We start from the raw sequence: 20,128 nt of genomic DNA on the forward strand, positions 1-20,128 counted from the left end.
TCTGACAAACAGACTCAGCTGTACCTGCAGAGTGGTAGAGGGGAAGGCAGTCATAGACGATGTCATCTGGCCGCATTCCAAATGAATGGTACCCAAATGCTGCAATGCGGTAATACCTGCCGCGGAAACACAGAGCAATGAGCTGTCGTGCATAAAGGTGCAAACCAGAAAGAGACATGTTGTTGTGGAAAATTACCTGGATCCAATTTAGATTAAGCAGAAGCTAAAAGCTTTAGAGGTCTGGAAGCACATTGCTGCCATCAAGGAAAAAAAAATCATGTGCCATCTCATAATTACGATAAAGTTATCTCATTATCACTAGATAGTACATTCACGCATACTTTATGTGATAATCACACAATAGCATAACTGTCATACAATGATCATCTAGAATTATCATTAGTTGAGTTTCAGTTTAAGCGGCAGAAGACAGCACAGTCCACTCTTCCTTGTTTAAGGATAAGTGTGTGTATCCTCATGCTTATAATGATTGGGTTCAAATTGTAACATTTCATTATGACTAAACCCCAGTCGAAAGTCTGTTGCTGCACATTCTGTAGCGCTGGACATTGTCACAAACCCTAAACCCACAGTTCCAGCTGAGCGATATCGGTAGGTTCTAGGTGCTATCAGTGCACAATGTAAAAGGTTGTTCATACAGTCAAATGATCATGTGTATTTCGTAATTGTGCGATAGTAAATAATGCCTTGGGACATTATCTTTTAATAATCTCATAATAATTAGATCATTTTCTCAATTATGAGACTGCACATGAAAGATCTTTTCCTTGATCATCCAACTTTGTTGTTTTTTCGGTATCTGTAGTGATCTTGGAAACTCCAAGAAAATATTCAATATTCCCAAACCCTATCATTCAAAACCTTTAACTTTAACTATGCCACATGTGAAACAATATATACAGTAGCACACTTAGTGACAACTTGTCTGTGTTTTTAAGTCAAAATCTCAGACGTTGCATGCCAGTTTCATCTTCCAAAAAAAAAGTTTTGTTTTCAAAAGATGAGAAAGTTTGCAATTGCAAACTATACAAAGACAATGCTGTACAAAACCAAGAGCCAAGTCTTACATTTAAAGATTTCTGTTGAGATGTGGAAATCCAACAGAAGATGGTTCATGACTCACAGACATACTACACCGAGCCACTAGTTATTCACATTGATGTCACCAAAAAGACCTCGACGTAAACCTCATCTCGTAGCTGCGCAACAAACTCATTAACAGAAAGATCAACTTCAACAAATTGCTCTGTGCGGAAGCAGCATACTGACTCGTTCATTGCTCTAGCTAGCAGGTTCAATATTCTGCACCAGCTGCTTGCAATCTGATAAAGCACCCTGTTAACCTAAGTGTGGAAGTGATCATCAAGAGTCAGCTATTTCTGAGTTTATATTAATAGCAAAGTTTCTCATTTGTTATTCACATGGGCATCCCTATTTTATAAAAACGGTCTTCTTTTGAAGGATTAGATTCTTTAGGGAGTGATTTTTCAAAATGTTACCTGAACCTTTCTTCAGATATCTACAGTTGGTTTCGGAAATTAATGAGAAATGGACCAAATAGGGGGACCTGTATCAGCTGAACTGAGACAAAGATCTTGTAGAAATGGACCATCACTCACCTGCTGTGAACTACAATAGCAGCTTTGGGAAGCCCAGTTGTGCCCGAGGTGTAGATATAGAAGAGACGATCTAATGAAGGAGAGAAAACGTGGAGATGACACATGTGAAGCAGACGTAACAACTGCAAATACTGTAATTATTGGGAGAGGATGGGGATATTTAATTCGTCACATGCATTATTTGTTGTCCAGGGCTGCAAATTTAATTCAAAATGCTAGGGAGTATCGTCCATAGGCCGCATATTTAAGCAAATTTGGGGAAATGTAAAAGAATGAGTAAATATGTCCCTCCAAGTCGGAATACAAAATTTCTTCAATTTGCCCGAGGCACGGATACCTAATTCAAACAATCTCTATCAAACTGAGCCACTTGTTTTCTGCCAGTTTTCTGCCTTAGATAATGTAAAGAACATTATCTAAGGGAAGAACTCCTCTTTAGAAATATTACAGACCACAGCTGTATTTAAATGATCATCCTCAAGAGACAGTAGAAGCCCAGTTTTCTTACTGTGGTAAAATGTCTGCCTTCTACTTTTGCATATCTGTAAGGGCCCTACACCACACTCGAGGCCAGTTAGTGGTGCCTGTGTTTATCCTCTGTTGCAAATGCACTCTTTTCAAGCCAAGGCTGGTTATTGTGATCAGTGCAGTGGAAAAATACATAACTCTTGTTTTTGCATCCCACTCTCCTGTGACCTAGAAGTGAAAACTGAAGGTGGACAATCTTCTTTCAACCACTGAATCTGCAGACTCCACAGTTCGACATTTTGGCATTTCCACAAACACACAGTAATACAGAAGGAGCCCAATGTGCGCGTGAAGGTTTCACAACCATGCAAAACACAAATCTGCATTACTCTGAGCAACTTCTGCAACAGGCTGTAGAGATGCATACCATCCAGACAGATGGCCTTTCTTCACGGTGTCACAATTCTCTTACACTTTCTTAAAGAATGCCTGCATGATCAGTCGTGATTGAGGCATTACGCGTGGCATACTACACAGCTGTCCACAAAGCTGACAATTTAGTGAGCATCTTTGTTTTCGCTATGTAAAATAAAAAAAAGTTTTGAGACAAGGTTGAGTTTTATTTACTGTGGATATTTAAAAATCACAGTGCTTGCAGTTCCCCCTGTGGAAGGCCAGCGCTTTAGTCTGTTTTCACCGCTACACAGACCCCATGCTACTTGTGACTCAGAGACAGAATGCCTATCTAACGGGGCGAAAGGTTTTTCCAGCGCTCTCAAGCGGCTTCTTGCCACCTCAGGCACTTCTCCAAAAACCTTCGGACTTCACAGGCTTTTCTGAATAGGAGGCAGTAGAGGACTCGCGAGCTGTAAGGCAGATCGCAAAATTTACTGTGGGAATTTCTCCTTGCAAAGAAAAGATGCCAATAAAAAGTAACCCGCAGGAACTGCAGAAGGAACACAAAAACGATAGAAACAAGGCCCAGGTGATACACAGCCGACATACGAAACACTTGGAAGTGAATACTGTATGTATTTTAAGTCTGGCGTTTTGCGTTTCAAAATTCAGCATTGCCTCTGCTGGCCAGTTCTTTGTAGTAGCGTAGGACAGGGTTTCCCAATCCTGGTGATGGATTGACCCGATTGATTTTACTAACGAAATGCAGTAGTTATAAGGCAGCCACCAACATGTCTAAGAGCTCAACACAAACAGTTCACATTATCAGGCCTAGAACTAAAGAGAGAATTTTCTAAGTATAAAAAAGTGCTTCTGCATGAAGTCTTACTACGAAGACAGTTTAGTTAACCGTGTGCTTTGCTGTAGCGTTTATCGTCACGCACAGAAGTGCGCTGCCCACTTGAGTGACAGATGGGCGCTATTGTGCACCAGCTGCCACACGACACAGCAGAACAGATGAAATTGCGTCCCTTGCTGAACTGAAGCTGAATTTAAGAAAGCCAGACTGCAAACTCATAGTGGTATTTAGCAAGAACTTTGGGGTTAATAAACATTTATTTGGTCCAAACGAAAAAGCACCACCTTCCAACACCATTTGCCTTAGACATCTCCAAACCTGGTACTGACTAGGCTCTACCTTGCTCTGCTGCCAAAACCCATTGAAATGAGAATACAAGGGTGATCCATAAAACCCACTGGACTCTGGCTCTCCAGAACCAGACCGGGTCTCTTTCCTGTACAGCTTGCCCTGCAATATTTAAGCTTTGAGAAGTCAACTGATTCAGAAATGAAACCCAGCTTTTAATGCTAAATGAGCTACAGTGCAAGACAAAGTTACCCAACAATACGGTGTTAAAGGTGATCACTCTAAGATCCTGATATGTGAACGCAGGGATGGGTCAGTCCTATTTTGTCCTTTTACTAAGCAGTTAGTTGGCCAATGTTCCAGCCGAGAAAGGAAGAGTGTGTAATTATAATCGGGTTACATCATGAGATTTTTTTTCTTGTGAGAAGCAGGGTGGTAAAGGATAAGAATAATTTGGGAAAACAAAGGTGAAAATAATTACACATTTTTAAAAACTATTGATACCGACACACTTTGATTTTATTTTTCTGTACGAGAGGTTTATAATACATACATTATGAAGTTGAAACAGATTCACCGATAGTCTGGGTTTTTGAGGTTAAAATTGACATTTTTTGAAAAGCTTTGATGACAGCTTTAAAACTTTCAATAGCTTTATTTTAGTTTATCCAGCTTCAAAATAGTCAGAGTATTTGAAAGTACATGTCCTGAAACTTACGATGGAATTTGAGAATTTGCCAAGAGTTACGAAACGTTTGCAAGAAGTGGGTCCTTGCTGTAGCATGAATTTATTTTAATCAGTCATTAAACTCAACTTAACTAAGCTCCACAACAGCTGCCCACTGTGGTCAAGTTCAGCTACTGGCCCTGTTGCCTGAATGGACTTTCAGCTCAAAAGGATGTTAAGCACAAAAAGATAAGAATGAACCTGTTTGGAGGATTAAGAAGGACTGTGCCTGTGTTACGACAAGGCCCTATTCCTTCCAAACCTTGAGGAGCTCCGATAGCACAAAGCTCTGTTGCCTGAATGGACTTTCAGCTCAAAAGGATGTTAAGCACAAAAAGATAAGAATGAACCTGTTTGGAGGATTAAGAAGGACAGTGCCTGCGTTACGATAAGGCCCTATTCCTTCCAAACCTTGAGGAGCTCCGATAGCACACAGCTCTGTGGTGCAGAGGGCTGTTCCGTAATTAAGCAGCTCATGTTATTGTTCCCTGGGTGAAGAGTAGGAGCCAGCGTCAATGTCGATGTGTCTGGCCACAGAGACAGAGAAAGGGAGGGTGAGGGGAGGAGCCAGGAAAAGTGGGGGAAAGGTTACATACCATACACCAGTGCAGACTCGCTTCAGGAGTAAGGGAAAGAGAGAGAACTTAGAATAGCCCATGCTACTAAGAATCTTATACACCTGCAGAAGCCTCTTACTGTACGTACTTGAAAGGGAGATTTCTAAAATATATAAATGTCAAAGAGAAGGAAAAAAAACATCCTTTTATGTAAGATAATAAAGGGTCAGGACTTTCACGATGTGACACTACAAAACAGACAACACTAGAAGTGTATTTATTTCTACCTAAATAAACTGAAGAGAACGTTTGTCCAGCATTAGATGAAACACATGATTTTAGGCACTGAACAGTAGATGGATGGTATTTACTCCCCATTTCAGAGTTAGGCACATGCTTCCAGGTTATAAAACCTGATGGGAAAACAAAATCGGATTAACGCTGTTGCGTTGTTGCATTTTGGGTACACTCCTGGTTCACATGGTCTTACATCACAGACACGCCTGGATTAGAGTAAAACACAGGCCAAAGCAAACTGCAAATGTGCAGACAGGCTGAGGCACGTATCGTGAGGCACGAGGAAGAACGTAAGAAATTAAAGGCTGCACACAAGAGGGAACTGGGTCATGCTCTATTGAGATGTGCCATTTTCTTCCTCCCAGTCCTGCTCTCTGGCTCTCTTTGGCAGTTTTGTTATTGATGCAAATAAACGATTCAGAAATCGACAGCTATGCCATTAAACAACACTAACAGCAATCTTGCAGCGGCTGGGCGTTTAAGATCTGGTCTTTCTTTTACCCGTTTTCTTTCAGATCCCAGTACGAGACTCCGAACCCTGGGAGACCCTGCTCTCTGCTCTGTTGCTCCACGACACTGGAATGATCTCCCAGCTCATGTTAGACACTGAGTCAGCCAGCACTTTCAAAAATTCGCTTTTAATCTTATAATTCTGTTCAATTCACAAATTTAAGTCGTATACATTTATCTAGTGCTTGACTTTATTGTACAGTGCCATTGAGCTGAAGTGCCAAGTGAAAAATTGCTACTGAACACATGCAATACAGGCTATTATTGTAGTACGTAAGTAAAGCACAGCAGGCCTGTGTTTAACAGCACAAGAACAAAAGACTAGTGTGATACTGTTACTCTCATTAATTAAAGCTGCACAATAGCCAAGCTGAGCTTTTCAGCACCCTCACTATCAAAGACTCACGTTCCATTGCCTTCTCCCTGAATTACAACTGGACTGGTTAACAGCTAAATACTGCGCTGATCTCTGGAACAGAGCTCTCTTGTGAAATTAAGACCACACCTGGCATAGGAATTATGGCCAAATGGTCACATTGCTTTAAGGGCTGTAACACTGCAACGTAGGACAACAGTGAAACAAAATTCTGTAGGACTTGTGATGACCTCTGAGGAGTGATTATTACAACTATAATGCAATGAAATGAATGGAAAAATTAATGAAGGCATAGATTTTAATTTCTCTTTTCTGGGTCTTGGTATGCAATCAGGACTTGTTTTACAACAGCTTGTGCATTTGTTTCTAAATCTCATTAACCGCAATCTGTTTTTGTTCTTTTCCTTTGTGTGTGAGCTACAAATGGAAAGCACGCAGAGACAAAAAAAAAAGCTCTGCATCCCCAGCTGTGTGTGAAACTCAATTCTTGCATTGGTTCTTCCAGGTATTGCACTGTCAATTTGGGCAGCCTTTTGATATTTGATTAATAAGATAAGATCTGATTAAATGAGGAACATGATTCTTCTACAGGGCACACTCTCCTATAGCTCACTTCAAGAGCAGGACAGGCCTCAATCGCTCTCTCTGTAAATGCATAATAAGATTTCACACCAATTGCGCAATGCCTGCAACTTATGCTATCTGCCATGGAAAAACCACCAGTCACAAGTCAATGTGTATATTAGTGAGACTTTCAGACTAATTTTGGCACAATAACACTCACGTAATCAAATCTGCTTAAAACCAACTTGTTTTGCTAATCTGTGCCTGTACTGTAGCTCTACAGGATCAAGAGCTGAATTCATCACTCTAGACCAGAAACAACATGACCTTCAGCGCTGGCGTCAGCTAACTTGAAGTTGAGAAGCTTATACTTTCTCTATGCTTGTCTTTAAGACAGAGATGCGTTAAAGTAAGTTGCCCTATGGAGAAAGATCCATGTTTTTCATTTCAGTTTCCAACACTACTTACTGTATATGAGTTTCATTATACAGCATCCCAAGACAAGATCCCAATTGATATAGCATATACATCTGGGTATGTAGCAGCGTTGCTGTACCAAGATGTTAGCATAGCATCAGCTCTGCTTTGCCCTGTCTTGTCTCAGTGAGGGAGAGTCAAAGTGCAGATGATGCAGACCGGATTGTCACACAGCTGTAGGTCTCAAAACAGACAAACTCAGCAATAATTCAAAAAGCATTCCTCCGGAATATTTCACAAAGATAGCATTAGGTCTCCAAATGGACAGACCCTGGCAGGGAATGACACTAGTTCAGATGGCTAACCTATGCAAATGTCAGAAACAGTGCTTCGATGAAAAGTAACTACTGAACCAAGGTGGTCCTAGTCTAACTCACCAGAGAGGCAGGTACCTAGCATCGTGTTTAAAGTGATTGCTCAAGTAGAAGTTGGGACATGCTTCAGAAAGACTTCCAGTAGAGGCTACCCTACTGGTTGCTGTACAGAGGATTAGTGAACAAGCATAGTCGGCAGCGAGGAGACAGCTATTGTTGAAGGATTCCTTAACGCCATCGCACACTTTCAACAACAGCACCCACTGTGTTCTAGTCAAACAGTGGAGCTTCACAGAACCATGAATGGGCAGCACACAAGCCACTGATCCAAGCGTTTCTTGTCAGCCACTGTAGTGTTATTAAGGCAATTTTTCATCTCGCTGATTGCTAAGACACAGACCAAGTTATGGGAAATGAAACTCTGTTGTATACTTCCAGAAATGGCCCAAAATTCAAACACTTGCAGGTTTTGTGAAAAAAAATAAGGCAATTCATATTCTCAAAGTACTGCAAATATTGCAAATCCCTATGTAATATGTGCCACATTCCTATTCAAGCTCTTTGCTTGGCTAGTATTTTATCTGTTCCGTCACCCTTAATGAGTTATGGAACACACCTGCACTTGGCCTTCAGACAAACTAAGGGCCGATGTACAGTTTACAGCAGAGCTGTCCAATTCCTATACCAGAAGGCCATACTCCAGCAGGGTTTATACAGCTCTCCCATTCTGCAAAAGCTCCAAACAGGGCAATAATGAGCATAGAAGGTCAATGCCATTATCTGCTCTGTCTGATCCTATATTCCATGTAGGTATGGAGGTCCCCAGAGAAGAACTACTCAGACTGAAAACCAGCAACTTTGTGAGGCTTGGTCCTGGTCCTTTTGTTCCAATTGCGCCTATAATGACCAATACTAACTATTGCCAGAAACTGATCTGCGTGCTCGTTTAGGCTTTTGTTTTGGACTCAGGCCGTGTTATTGATAACACCCTCACTCACATATCATTATAAAGTGAAAGCGTGGCAGCGCTACCGGGGTAATGGAAAAAGGAGATGAAACAGCCTCTCTGGAGATGGCATGTAATGCTAACAGCCCAAGAAATAAAAACACACCTCTCATTTTTGCACGAAAACCTTGCCCAGCTGCAGAACAATTAATGCAATTTCTTGGGATTATATCTGCTATACCAATTTTATAAGACCTTAAAGCATTTCTCATACGATTTAATTCCTAAAAATTCTATTAGAAGGTGGATGCTGCAAAACTATCCAATGTATTTTTTTCCTGTAATGCAGAGAACAATAAAGATGGGAAAAGGACAGTGTCTGGGATAAGGATTTCCTGTTTCAAGGAGCATTGTCAGATTAAGAGAGTGTTCTACACTGATTCGGCCTCCCTCTCTGGTTTCAGCTAATCCTGTATTACAAGACACAAGAGGAAATCACTGTCTCAATCATGCTCTTCAATTGTGACAATTGCAACAAACTCTCCAAGTTTTTTTTTTTTACTGATGGGCACTGTCGGGACATGTATTCTTTTGTAGGATATAACCTTAGTGAAGTTATCCATTAGCCCATGGAGACAAGCCAATTTCTGATCACATCCAAGAATCACGCAATTATGTAGGAGAGCCATGCCAATTTTTCAGAAAAAGAATTTTAAGAATAGCCTCAAGAAGTGTGCCTTTTAGATTTCTAACATCTTGATTTTCTTTAAAAAAAAACGAAGCATCAGAAAACACTAATGAATACAGCCCTAAAGAAGCACATTCGTGGAAAGCCTTTGCAATAAGTCAAAAGGGAGGGTTATAATTTTCCTATTTTTGAGTAATCCACACTTCAGTTTCACTAGGCTATTCTTGACTAGGAGCAACTTCACCGGCTGAGTCTTCAATCTGGGTTTAAACCACAGGAGCAAAGTTGAACAGGAAGCTAATCTTGAAGGTGAATGAGGATGGCGTTTTCTAAATATTTTTCAGCTCAGCAAATTCTCTGCATCACATATCTAAGAGCTTACTCAGCTGTTTCCCCAAAGAGATCAGTTACAGTTTACTTTCTAAAGCATTTAAGTGCTATTCTCTCTGTTCCACATATCAAACCAAATGCCATATTTTTACCTGAAGTCCATGAATGTTTCTTTGCCACCATACTGTACATTTACAACAAAATCCAAACAATTAATGAAGCAACTGAAATGTAGGGAAAGAGCAAGAGCATAAAAAAATGGGGTGGTTTGACTATCAAGTGCTGGATGAAATCCATGTCAGCATTCTGCCTCAATTAGAGGATAAAATATTCTGCAAATGACTTGAATTTCAAGTATTGCTGACAGCCCTGCCACTGCCTTGGCACAGCAGAAGAGCAGCAGGCAGTGTCAGCAATTTGCAAAACGTGCTCCAGTTTCATTTTGAACCGTGGCTGAGCTTTCCGGGCTCACTGGAGTGTTTTAGGAGATTTCGTCACACTGTCACCTCTCTCCCAGTGTCCAGAGTCAGTGCAAAACGTACCAAGCTTCCTGACTCACTGCGCACATGCACAAGACTCACATGCACAAGGCTGAGCAGATTGGTGAAACACTTAACTGTAAAATACACTAAAATGTTGAAAGCCAGGCTGGTGCTTTAAAACAGTGTTTAGTCAATTTTGGTCTGGCTTTTCAGGAAGAAATCCTTCTCAGTGTAAACACAAACCAAAGAAGGCTACTGTAAGCACCGTCACAGCAGACCTGCTCAGTGAATGTTGACTACACACACTACTCTCGAGGTGCATGTGTGGTAGGGGCTTAAAACTTTCTCTTAGTTTCTGGGGAGCCCCTGGAGATGCCCCGAAGTCTCCAGAGCCCCGATTGAAAACCCTTGCTTTGAGAGCCTGGACATGAGTACCATGACAGCGATGTGATTTATATAAGGACAGCTGTGATGGCTGAGTGGTTAAGGCTCCTTTGGGGTTTTTCCTCATGCAGGCTCGAGCCCTGATCTGTTGCTGCTTGAAACCCTGAGGGTTTGTTCAAACAATTCATAAATGTATGTATCCATCCGTCCACCTAATTTCGAAATGCTTTATCCAATACAGAATCCAGTACGGAGGGGAGCCTGAGCCTGTTCCTACAGCTACGTGCACAAGTCATGATACACCCTCTAGGGAACACCAATCCATTACAGGACACACACACACACACACACACACACACACACACACACACACACACACACCAGGCCTATTTTCCCAAAAGCCAATTAACCTGCCAATATGTCTTTGCAACTGTGAAACCAGAGCACCCTAAGGAAACCTATGCAAACTCCACAGATTGCACCACAGATCAGGAACTGAACAAGGGCCCCAATGCTGTGAGGCTGCAATGCTAAGCACTGTGTCACCAAGCCACCAAATATGTAAGCACGATCAAGGGAAGAATAACCAGTAAAGCACAATCCCAATTACATTTCAAATGGTATTGTGGCCCAGTGAATTACAGGAAGGTCCATACAAGCCTTCTCTCCTAAATCATGACTCCACATTTCAGCAGGCTGATCTTGCAAGAGGGATGTTTTAACTCTATTCGGATAAGCCTGCGGATTTTGTCAGAATTCCTGCGTATTACCGTGAAGCTGAACTCAGAGGAGGTTTCATCTTGCAGCACATACCGTTGAAGCCCTTGTGGTGGGTGCGAGGAGGGTGAACTTGGGACGCAGAGGCCAGGAGAACATCCAGGGGCTCAGCCCCCAAGGCGGCCAGGCGACCAGGGCTGATATCGCCCGTGCAGAACCGCACCATGGCTTTATTGAGAGAGTCGCTCACCTCCTCTACAGCTGAGGGGCAGAGAGACAGGCAGGTTAATAAGGAGGGGAGTCAGAATACTTTCCGAGCCGGAAAACACTCAAACAAATAAGGTATTTAAAGTCCTTCAAAAAAAGGAATGAGTAATAATACTTACGTTGTTTAGAGATGAAGCACTGAGGTAAAAATATTGGCTGGTAGAGCAAAACGTTTAGACAAATAAATTCAAAGCAGATGTCTAGGTAGACACAGCTCCACAGCTGAAATGTTGCGTCTCCTCTCTTTTCCTTTTAGCATGGAGTAAACCTTTACCTCTTCCTTTGCGGCTACCCTACTCAAAACATTTCTAAGCAGATCGGATAAAAAGAAACGCATCCCCGGTGTTTAAAAAGCACTCACCATCGGCCAGCTCCGCCCCGAAGATGAAGACCCGGGCTCCACACACGCTCACGCAGTGCAGCAGTGCATCCCGGCGCAGGTTGAAGTTGATGAGGGCTGCCTCCACCCCCACCTTGGCCAGCCCCAGCCACAGGGCCACCATCAGCGGGTGGCTCTCCATGAAGATGGCCGCCACCTCCCCCGGAGCCAGCCCCCGCGCCAGCGCCCACTGGCCCACGGCGTTGGAGCGGCGCTCCAGCTGGGCGAACGTCCAGACCTCCCCCGTGGCCTCGTAGATCAGGGCCGGCTCGTCAGGGCGGGCCCGCGCCGTCTCCGAGAAGATGGACGGGATAGTGCTGCCGGCCCGCAGGTGCCGGCGGAGGGCCAGCTTGACCCGTAGGAGGACGTACAGGCCTCTGACGGGACAGGGAGAGAGAGCAGCAGCAGCCATCAGCAGGGGAGCGGGGGAGCGACCTCAACCTCACCCAAGCTTCGGCTTTCAGTAAACACACGCTTATGAAACATGGCAGCCGTACTTGACAATTCGGGAAACTTCATTCTAAAGCACTATAAAGCAAGAGCACGAGTCGCACATAACTGGGAGCGAACTCTAGATTGTCTGACATCATCCCCCTTCACATTCATGAGCCCGAAATGCTCCGATGCCGAAGGCAAGGGGGCAGTGCGGTGTATCTGCGCCTGTGGCTAGAAGGTTGCCGGTTCGTATCCCACTGCCGGCAGAGGAATCCTACTCTGCTGGGCCCCTGAGCAAGGCCCTTAACCCCAGCTGCTCCAGGGGTGCTGTATAAATGGCTGACCCTGCGCTCTGACCCCAAACTTTTCTCCCTGTCTGTGTGTCTCATGGAGAGCAAGTTGGGGTATGCGAAAAGACAAATTCCCAATTCAAGAAATTGTATATGGTCAATAAAGTGATCTTATCTTATCTTAAATATTGGACTGCAGAAAAAGGGAGCTTCTTACTGAAACTTCAGGACTTAAGAACGGAATGGTCACAGACATGAAGGGCAAATGGAAATGGGATTCCACATTAAGAAGAGGACCCACTCCACACACAGGTTCGTAGAGTCTGACACTCTGTGGGACTCCCAAGGAGCCCCAGTGGTGGTCCGATGTGCCCCAGTGAGAGGGAAGGATGGGAAGAACAGGGACTGTGAGTAAACAGGATTTAAAAACATGGTCTCAACTTCAATATCATAACACTCTTAGCAAAACACAGTCATTTGACACTTCTTTACGAGAATTCTAATTTTTGTACTGGTACGTGGTCTACCCAGCATTTTCTCCTGACCGTGTCTCGCCGCACGGTCACAGCTTTGCTGTGAGCACTCTTTGCCCGTTCCACGTCTCCTGACCCGCAGGGTGCCCTGGTGTGGCAGCACACACGGTCGGGGACTCGCCTGCAAATGTACAGATGCCCTTTCCAGAGGCGGCGCTTACTTGAGGTCCCTTTTAGCTGTCCTGAGCACGATGTAGAAGTAATGCCAACCGCCCGTGCCCAGGTAGACCCCCAGACTGGCTGCCAAGCTCCAGGACCAGGGGACCCCAAACAGGCGCAGGAGCCCCAGAGAGCCCAGGGACAGTGTGGCACCAGCCAGGCTCCGCATCCTAAACCAAGAGAGAAGGACATCTTCTAACGCACTGCAGATCACACAGATTTACACCCCCACTATCCCATGATCCTCCAAGGGTTTAGAAATACCCTCTTGCACATGACCTTTAACACAATTACAGAAATGGAACAAGTGTCTGACATTGTTGCTAAAAACAGAGGATGTGTTTTACTTTCACTTCAATTTACTTACTTTGAAGATTATAGATGGTGTCATAATGCCCTTGTTTTTTTTTAAATCCCTCTTTGAAAACGATGTGAAAAATTACAATAAAGTGAGTCGACCACATCAGCCATGTGTACTGCTGACATTCGTAGCTATATATCCTGAGGCAGTTCACAATCATTCTAACAACTTAGGACAATTTTCTCTGGCATTCCCAATGTGAAAGAGTTACTTATTATTACACGTTTGAACATTTTCAAGCTTGTTTTGCATGTTGACAAAAGCTCTCTTACGGTTACTAATCCGGTTATTTAAATATAATACATTAATTCCATTTAAAATGTAATTCAATATCTGTAGCTCTAGGGTACAACAATATATAACAACATGTATTTGAGGCATATTGTACACTGCGTTTTGTTAACCGTTTAGAATGGTCAAGATATCAAGTGTTAACAATTTTGTTACTGGTTATACCCGTGTAGTTTGCGATAGTTAAATAGGGAAAATGTATTTTTCTGTATCTTTAAGGCTGTTCGGTTACAGCACAGCAGCAAACCTAGTCGTAGAATATTACCGGTGTTTTGTCAAAACAGCCCTAAACTGTGAACTGTGACTACTGATCGTGTGCTTTCTGGATTCACGTGTTATTTTAATGAGCGTTTAAAGGGTACACATACCTCTTCGGTGTAGAAGCTGCTTTTGTCAAGTCTCTTCCACCCCCTCCCCTCCCCGACAGTCACAGCCGACAATCTTCTCCGTCTCCCCCCAGGCTGGGAATCGTCCGCCGCCAGTCTCCGTGCGTCCCCTGCCCCGGTTCCCCTTCCCAGTGGCCCCACCAGTGACCGGGGGATCTTCCTCTCCGCGGCGTCAGGTTTTCCGTTGGTCCAACACCGCACACGCAAAGCCCCCTTAAACAAAACTATTCAACCTTTCCCGGTCCTGCGGTTGTTTTTTCTCCTTCTGAGCTCGACACCCAGTCGCTCCCGACTCAGGCGGACACCAACGCTCTGTCCCGCGGATGGCACCCCCCCCCTTCAGCCCAGCAATCCCGTTCACAGGGTCCACCTGATCACAGTCACCCCCGGGACATGACAGTTCATAGAGAGCTCCCCACCTTTAAAGACCCGCCTTCTGCCCTCAGCGCCCACCCACAGAGCGTTTCTATTTGCTCTCGCTGACGTCCATCACTTACTTTCATTGGTCTAAAGGCCATGACGAGAAATGTCATTGTGTCCAGGACTAGCTTTCTACGAAGGCGTCATCTAGTGGTGGGAATAATAGACTCTAGTCCAGGGATGGCTCTGAAGAGCCATTGTAATAATAGTAACATTATAATTATGACAGTATTCGCACGTGCTGACAATGTGCATATATTCACAACGCTACGTCCCACCTTCTTCTGGGCAAAGCACATCAAAAGAAAGGAAAAAAAGGAAAAAGTCAATCTTTGATCTGCTTCTTAGTAAACTGAACCTTTTTGTGTCTTGATCAGATGTATGGGAGTGATTCAGTAAAAAACTCCATTATAGAGAGAAAAGTCACTAGCTGGTGAGTGGGGGACCCAGAGCCTATCCCAGCAAGCAACAGATGCATGGCAGGGTACACCCCCGATGGGACGCCATTCCACCATAAGGCACTTGCAGACACAAACACACTCACACCAGGGCCAATTTTCCAGAAGCCAATTAACCTACCAGTATGCCTTTGGACTGTGGGAGGAAACTGGAGCATCAAGAGGAAATCTATGCGAACACAGGGAGAACATACAAACTCTACACAGACAGCACCCCAGGTCCAGAATTGAACCCAGGATCCCAGCAATGTGAGGCAACCATGCTAACCACTGTGCCACAGCGCCCCCTGGGAATACATACAATTATTTATTTCATGCTGGCAAAATGTAACAGTTTATATATATATATTCAATTTACCAGGCAGGTTGGTTAATTAGTATCATATCAGTAATCAGTAAATAAATATCAGTAAAGGTAATAGTGTGAAACAGTTTTCATGAGCATTGGTCCTGGGTTCAAATTCCAGGAGGATTCTGTGTTTGTGTACCCCTGAGCACACACTACACAGAAATGAACACACAGGAGCACAACTCCCACCAGTTCTCTAATCACACCCCCGCAAACACAAATCAACAGTTATCATCTGAATGCAAATGCCCAGAACAATACAACTACATCAAGTTCAGAAAGAGAACGGCTCAGGTTATAGTAATGCTCCTTTATTGTGATATAAGTGAGCCTTTACATTTACACAACGTACTGTGTTTCAATTTGCATTCCATTCCCATAAATAAAGAAACTCTACAGTCTGCCTGTTGGGTAAAAGTGCTGAGAGGAAGGAAGTTAAAGGAGAATAAGATCATGACGATCAGTTTTAGTAGTGTAGTCCGTTCATCCATTTTCTAATCAATTCAGTGTCCATCCAATTCAGTGTCCAGGGGAAGCCCGACCTATCCTGGCAAGCATCGGGTACAAGGCAGGATAAACCCTGGACAGGATGCCAATCCAGTGCAGGACACACACAGACAGACTCACTCACACCTCGGCCAATTTTCCCAGAAGCCATTTAACCCACCAGCATGTCGTTGGACTGTGGGAGGACCAGAGCACCCAGAGGAAACCCACTCAAACCTGGGTAGAACATGCAAACTCCACACAGACAGCACCCATGGTCCACATTTGAAGCCAGGGTCCCAGCGCTGAAAGGCAGCAATGCTATCCACTGCCCCACCATGTGTAGTATGAACAAGAAGTCCTTCTCCTTCATTTTGTTCTGCCTCCTGTAGTAGTGCTTCTCCTTGTGTAATACAGGTTTCACCTGTTGCAAATACAAAGATGACTCCTTGTCATTCAGTTTTGTACACCAAAGGTTGAAACAGATGTATGTATACTGTATATATATTTGTGATGCAGCATGATCTTCTGCCTAATGTGTAGAGTAGCCATTGTGTGAAGACAATAGGATTAAGGGAAAATGTGACCTCGGCACACATACCCTCTGCCACACAAAGACAGGCAAAACCCAGGGTGTTCCTGATGCCTGCAGGTGACCCCTCCCTCAGATGCAGGCTCTCCTACAGATTTGATTTCTACTGATTTCACAGTGCCAAAGTGTGTCTGAGTGACAAGGCAAAAGGCACCACCAGATTAGTTTAACCCCCCCACTCACATTACAGATGTAGTGTTTTTTGCTTATTCAGCAACGGGAGAAAAAATAGAATGCGATGGCTTTGCCAAGTGTGTGCTTAATCTTTTAGATCTTGACTTTGTTCATGTGCTTCAGTTTTGTAATTCAAGGCTCAAGTTTTCTCAGGTTTGGCAAATCATGAACAATGATTGAGAAAACACATGTAAATACTTCCAGCCAAAGAGCCATAAGTACTGTAGCTTTGAGATTGTAAGTCTGAATTGAGGCAGGGTCATATAGAAACCGTGGTTAAAATCGGACGGGGCCTATCCCAGAAGTATAGCAGGGCACAATGCAGGACTGAGAGCACATGACAGCCCTACAGTATGTCACTCCAATGCAGGGCCACCAAGAAAAGGAGTTTCCAAATACCAACTAAGCCCAACCATTCCATCATCGGTTTGGGTTTTGGGAGGTAATACCCATGCAAATTTGAGGGGGGGGAGGGTGCATGCAAACTCCTCACAGGTTCCCCAGTCAATGATCTACAGGGTAACTCAAGATCCAAGAGCAGTGATGCAGCAGCTCCTGTCGCCATGTCACCCTGCCACCTAGGATGATGGCTGTAGCTCCATTGAGAATCAGTGTAGCCCAGAAAATCCATGAGTCTGGATCTTCCTATGCCATGCTGTTTGAGGCCTGCAAGACTGTGCAGGTGAAGTGAGTCTCTCATCAGAACAGGGAAAATGACACACAGGAGCAGAAGCACTTGCAGCTGGGCCTCTTCAAGGTGCTTTTTGGAGATTCCCATTGAATTACCTTCTGAACTGTAGTGAAGCAGCTGGTTCTAAGGATCCTGGATGCCTTCCTATGAAAGACCCCTCCAGCATCATCAGTTTTCTGGCATACAAAGAGAATGGCTGGCTCCTTCTGGTTGACCATGTCCTCTATGTTGCCAGGTCTAGGCATGATCAGAAAATTGGAAAATGTGGGTCTTTGCACAAAACGTGGAGAGGATGTTGAATGCTGGAAATGTGTTTTTTCGAGATCCAGGCATTTTTTAATCTGGTACCTGGGTACAGAGCCGTGGGCGGACCTGGCTCAGTGCAGGGAGGCGTGCTGTTGGTCCTTGTCCATGGTCCTGAAGGAGCTGTGGGCGAGCTGGCGATGGGGGTTCAGTACTCTGTACACTCTCCTCAGGACTGCCCTCCTCAGCAGTATGTAAACCCAGGGGTCCAGGATCTGATTCCAGGAGGCCATCCGCACCCCCAGGAACACCAGCCACTGGTAGTGCCGCAGATCATAGTCTGAGCCGTTGAAGGACTTGCTGACTGAGAGAGAGATGAAGATCTGTAGAGATGACAGAGGTGGCAAATCACACAGGGCATGAGTGAGTTCCAGTGCTCAGATCTCATGTGAAAACAAATCACAATCAGTAAAAAAGCTGGGATACTGCCTTTCAATATCAATATCACATTTTCCTTTATCTGAATGCAACCTTTGAATACAACTTTTTCAACTCAGATGGGAAAAGAGTGCTTTTGCTATCGTTTCCACTAGAGGGAGACTTTGATCTACCTTGCAGGTTAGACGTTGATTAGTCGTTACAGGAAATCTAGTTCTAATGCTGTATTTTCGCTTGTTACACCAAACGCAAACCAAGAAAGGTAGGCAAAAGCACTGAAACAAGGAAGGATGTTACTAAAAAATTAATAGTTAAAATGGAAATTATATCTCTTTATTATGTTTCAATACAATTCTTTCTGTTTTCCCATTCCCATAAGTTATATGGAATGTTTCTACAGATGGCTCTATTAGGTAAATATTGTGGTAATTCTCAGAAGAAACTGAAAGGTAACGTGAAGTTTGAATACCTTTGAAAATGAAAATAAAACACTGGTCATCCCCCTCTTATGATTTTACTCTGAAGGGAACAGGAAATAGCATTTTGTTGAACAATTCCATCCAATTTTATCATCCTTGTTCCTGTACAATTTGACTCATAGGGGGCACCTCTTTACAATGAGAGTTGTGGGAAGATGGAGCAAGCTACCCAGCCATGTTGCTGAAGTGGAAAGCAGCTTCTTTAAAAAAACCTAGCTGTCTGAGATTCTCGGATTCATTAACTAACAACTACCAAAAGGGCTTGATTTACCGAATGGCCTCCTCTTGTTTGTAACCTCCCCTATGCTCTTAAAGCTCAGCTTATTCTTGGAGCAGGCATCTCTGAGCGGGCGCCTTCACAATTTTAATGAAGAAAAAAATGTGAAAATCATCAGAAGATGTGATGATCTCTCAGGGGTAAATCTGGGCTCACACTTTGCCGTCATAGAATTGGTGAATAATTGGTGTGTTGGGTTATCCCCTCCCCCTGTCCCCCAACACATCAGATCACTCACCAGAAAGGGGCTCCAGCAGATGCAGGACACCAGGGTGATGCCAGCCAACTGGGCCATCATCTCAATGTCATGGGAGTGGGTGCTGTGCTGACGGGCACCAGGCAGCTTCTGACTTCCCCCCAGCCTGGCCTGCAGCAGAGCCAGCCCACTCAGGGAGTTGCAAAGAAGGGAGAGGCACAGCGAGGCAAGGCCCAGGCCCGAGAAGACCAGGGTGAGGCCTAGATCTGCCAGAGAGAGAGTTCCATGGACCTGCAGAAAGCACCAGGTGTCTGGGAATTGTCGGGAATACCTTCCTACCTTGGCCAGGGGCAGGGCAGCAACCAGGAGGGCGAGAGTATAGAGGAGGGCCACTGCCAGTTTGGCATGGGTAGATGTCACCACTCTAGAATGAAGCAGGGGCCTAGTAACACCCACACAGCGCTCCACAGCCATGGCACCACTGAGGAACAGCGGGCACAGGCCAAAAAACACCATGCAGGCCCCAAACAGCTGGCAGAAAGCCCCCGAACGGTCCACAGCTGACCAATGCATCTTGGCCAAGTAGAGCCGAAGTGCAAAGGCTCCTGGGATGATGTGCCCTACCAGATCGGTGGCCAGCAGTGCGCCAACCAAGAGCAGGAAGGTGGTCTTGGATCGACGGCGGAAGCGGGCATACGATTTGACCAGGATGCCCAAAGCAATCAGGTTGGAGATGGCGCCCAAGGACATGGTGAAGCAGGGCATGGCAATGGAGAGGTTGGCTTTGGGCTGGCTGGCATTGAGAGCTGGCAGAGGTGAGAAGGTGGTGGAGTTGGGCCTAGGGTAGAGAACGGACACAGGTGTGAGCTCTGCGGTTCGGTGTGCCATTCTGTGGTACAGTGGGAGGAGCTCATGCCACAAGCCATCTGAAAAAGGAGGAGGAAGGCAAAATGAACAGAGATTTTTGAACAGATATTGTGTGAGAGAGAAAACAGTCTTATCTCATCAAACATGATACATTTTCTGTGTTTATTTTCAAGTAACATGCCTCCCGTTTGACTAAAAGCACTGCTTTTCAAAGCAATCCGAGTTCTAATTAGGTTCAGAAAGGAGTGATTAATATAATCTGTCAGTGGCCTTCCAGTTACAAATAAAAGAGTACCAGTCAGCAGTTTTCTCACAACATGGCCTCATGAGCAAGCAG

At 44.4% G+C, this 20,128-nt stretch overlaps 2 protein-coding genes across 2 annotated transcripts in view; both read right to left on the reverse strand.

The window, feature by feature from the left end:
- Positions 1 to 14,533, reverse strand: part of slc27a1a (solute carrier family 27 member 1a) — a 28,706-nt gene extending 14,173 nt beyond the window's left edge. Inside the window, exons 1-6 of the mRNA XM_088931807.1 lie at positions 14,104 to 14,533; positions 13,086 to 13,253; positions 11,649 to 12,043; positions 11,117 to 11,281; positions 1,641 to 1,710; positions 25 to 116 (exon numbers count right to left, since the gene is read on the reverse strand). Coding sequence (XP_088787933.1) covers positions 25 to 116; positions 1,641 to 1,710; positions 11,117 to 11,281; positions 11,649 to 12,043; positions 13,086 to 13,252 — 889 coding nt within the window. The 5' untranslated portion in view covers position 13,253; positions 14,104 to 14,533. The remainder of the gene's footprint in view (positions 1 to 24; positions 117 to 1,640; positions 1,711 to 11,116; positions 11,282 to 11,648; positions 12,044 to 13,085; positions 13,254 to 14,103) is intronic.
- Positions 14,534 to 17,668: 3,135 nt separating this feature from the next.
- ptger1c (prostaglandin E receptor 1c (subtype EP1)) lies at positions 17,669 to 19,812 on the reverse strand. Its single transcript, XM_088933029.1, has 2 exons — positions 18,967 to 19,812; positions 17,669 to 17,917 (listed from the first exon to the last, which is right to left on the reverse strand). Exons 1-2 carry the CDS (start codon positions 19,810 to 19,812, stop codon positions 17,669 to 17,671), a joined length of 1,095 nt encoding a protein of 364 aa, XP_088789155.1.
- Between the last annotated feature and the right edge of the window lie 316 nt (positions 19,813 to 20,128).

The sequence above is a fragment of the Atractosteus spatula genome, chromosome 14, assembly GCF_055471065.1.
Source record: "Atractosteus spatula isolate fAtrSpa1 chromosome 14, fAtrSpa1.hap1, whole genome shotgun sequence".
Lineage (NCBI taxonomy): Eukaryota > Metazoa > Chordata > Actinopteri > Semionotiformes > Lepisosteidae > Atractosteus > Atractosteus spatula.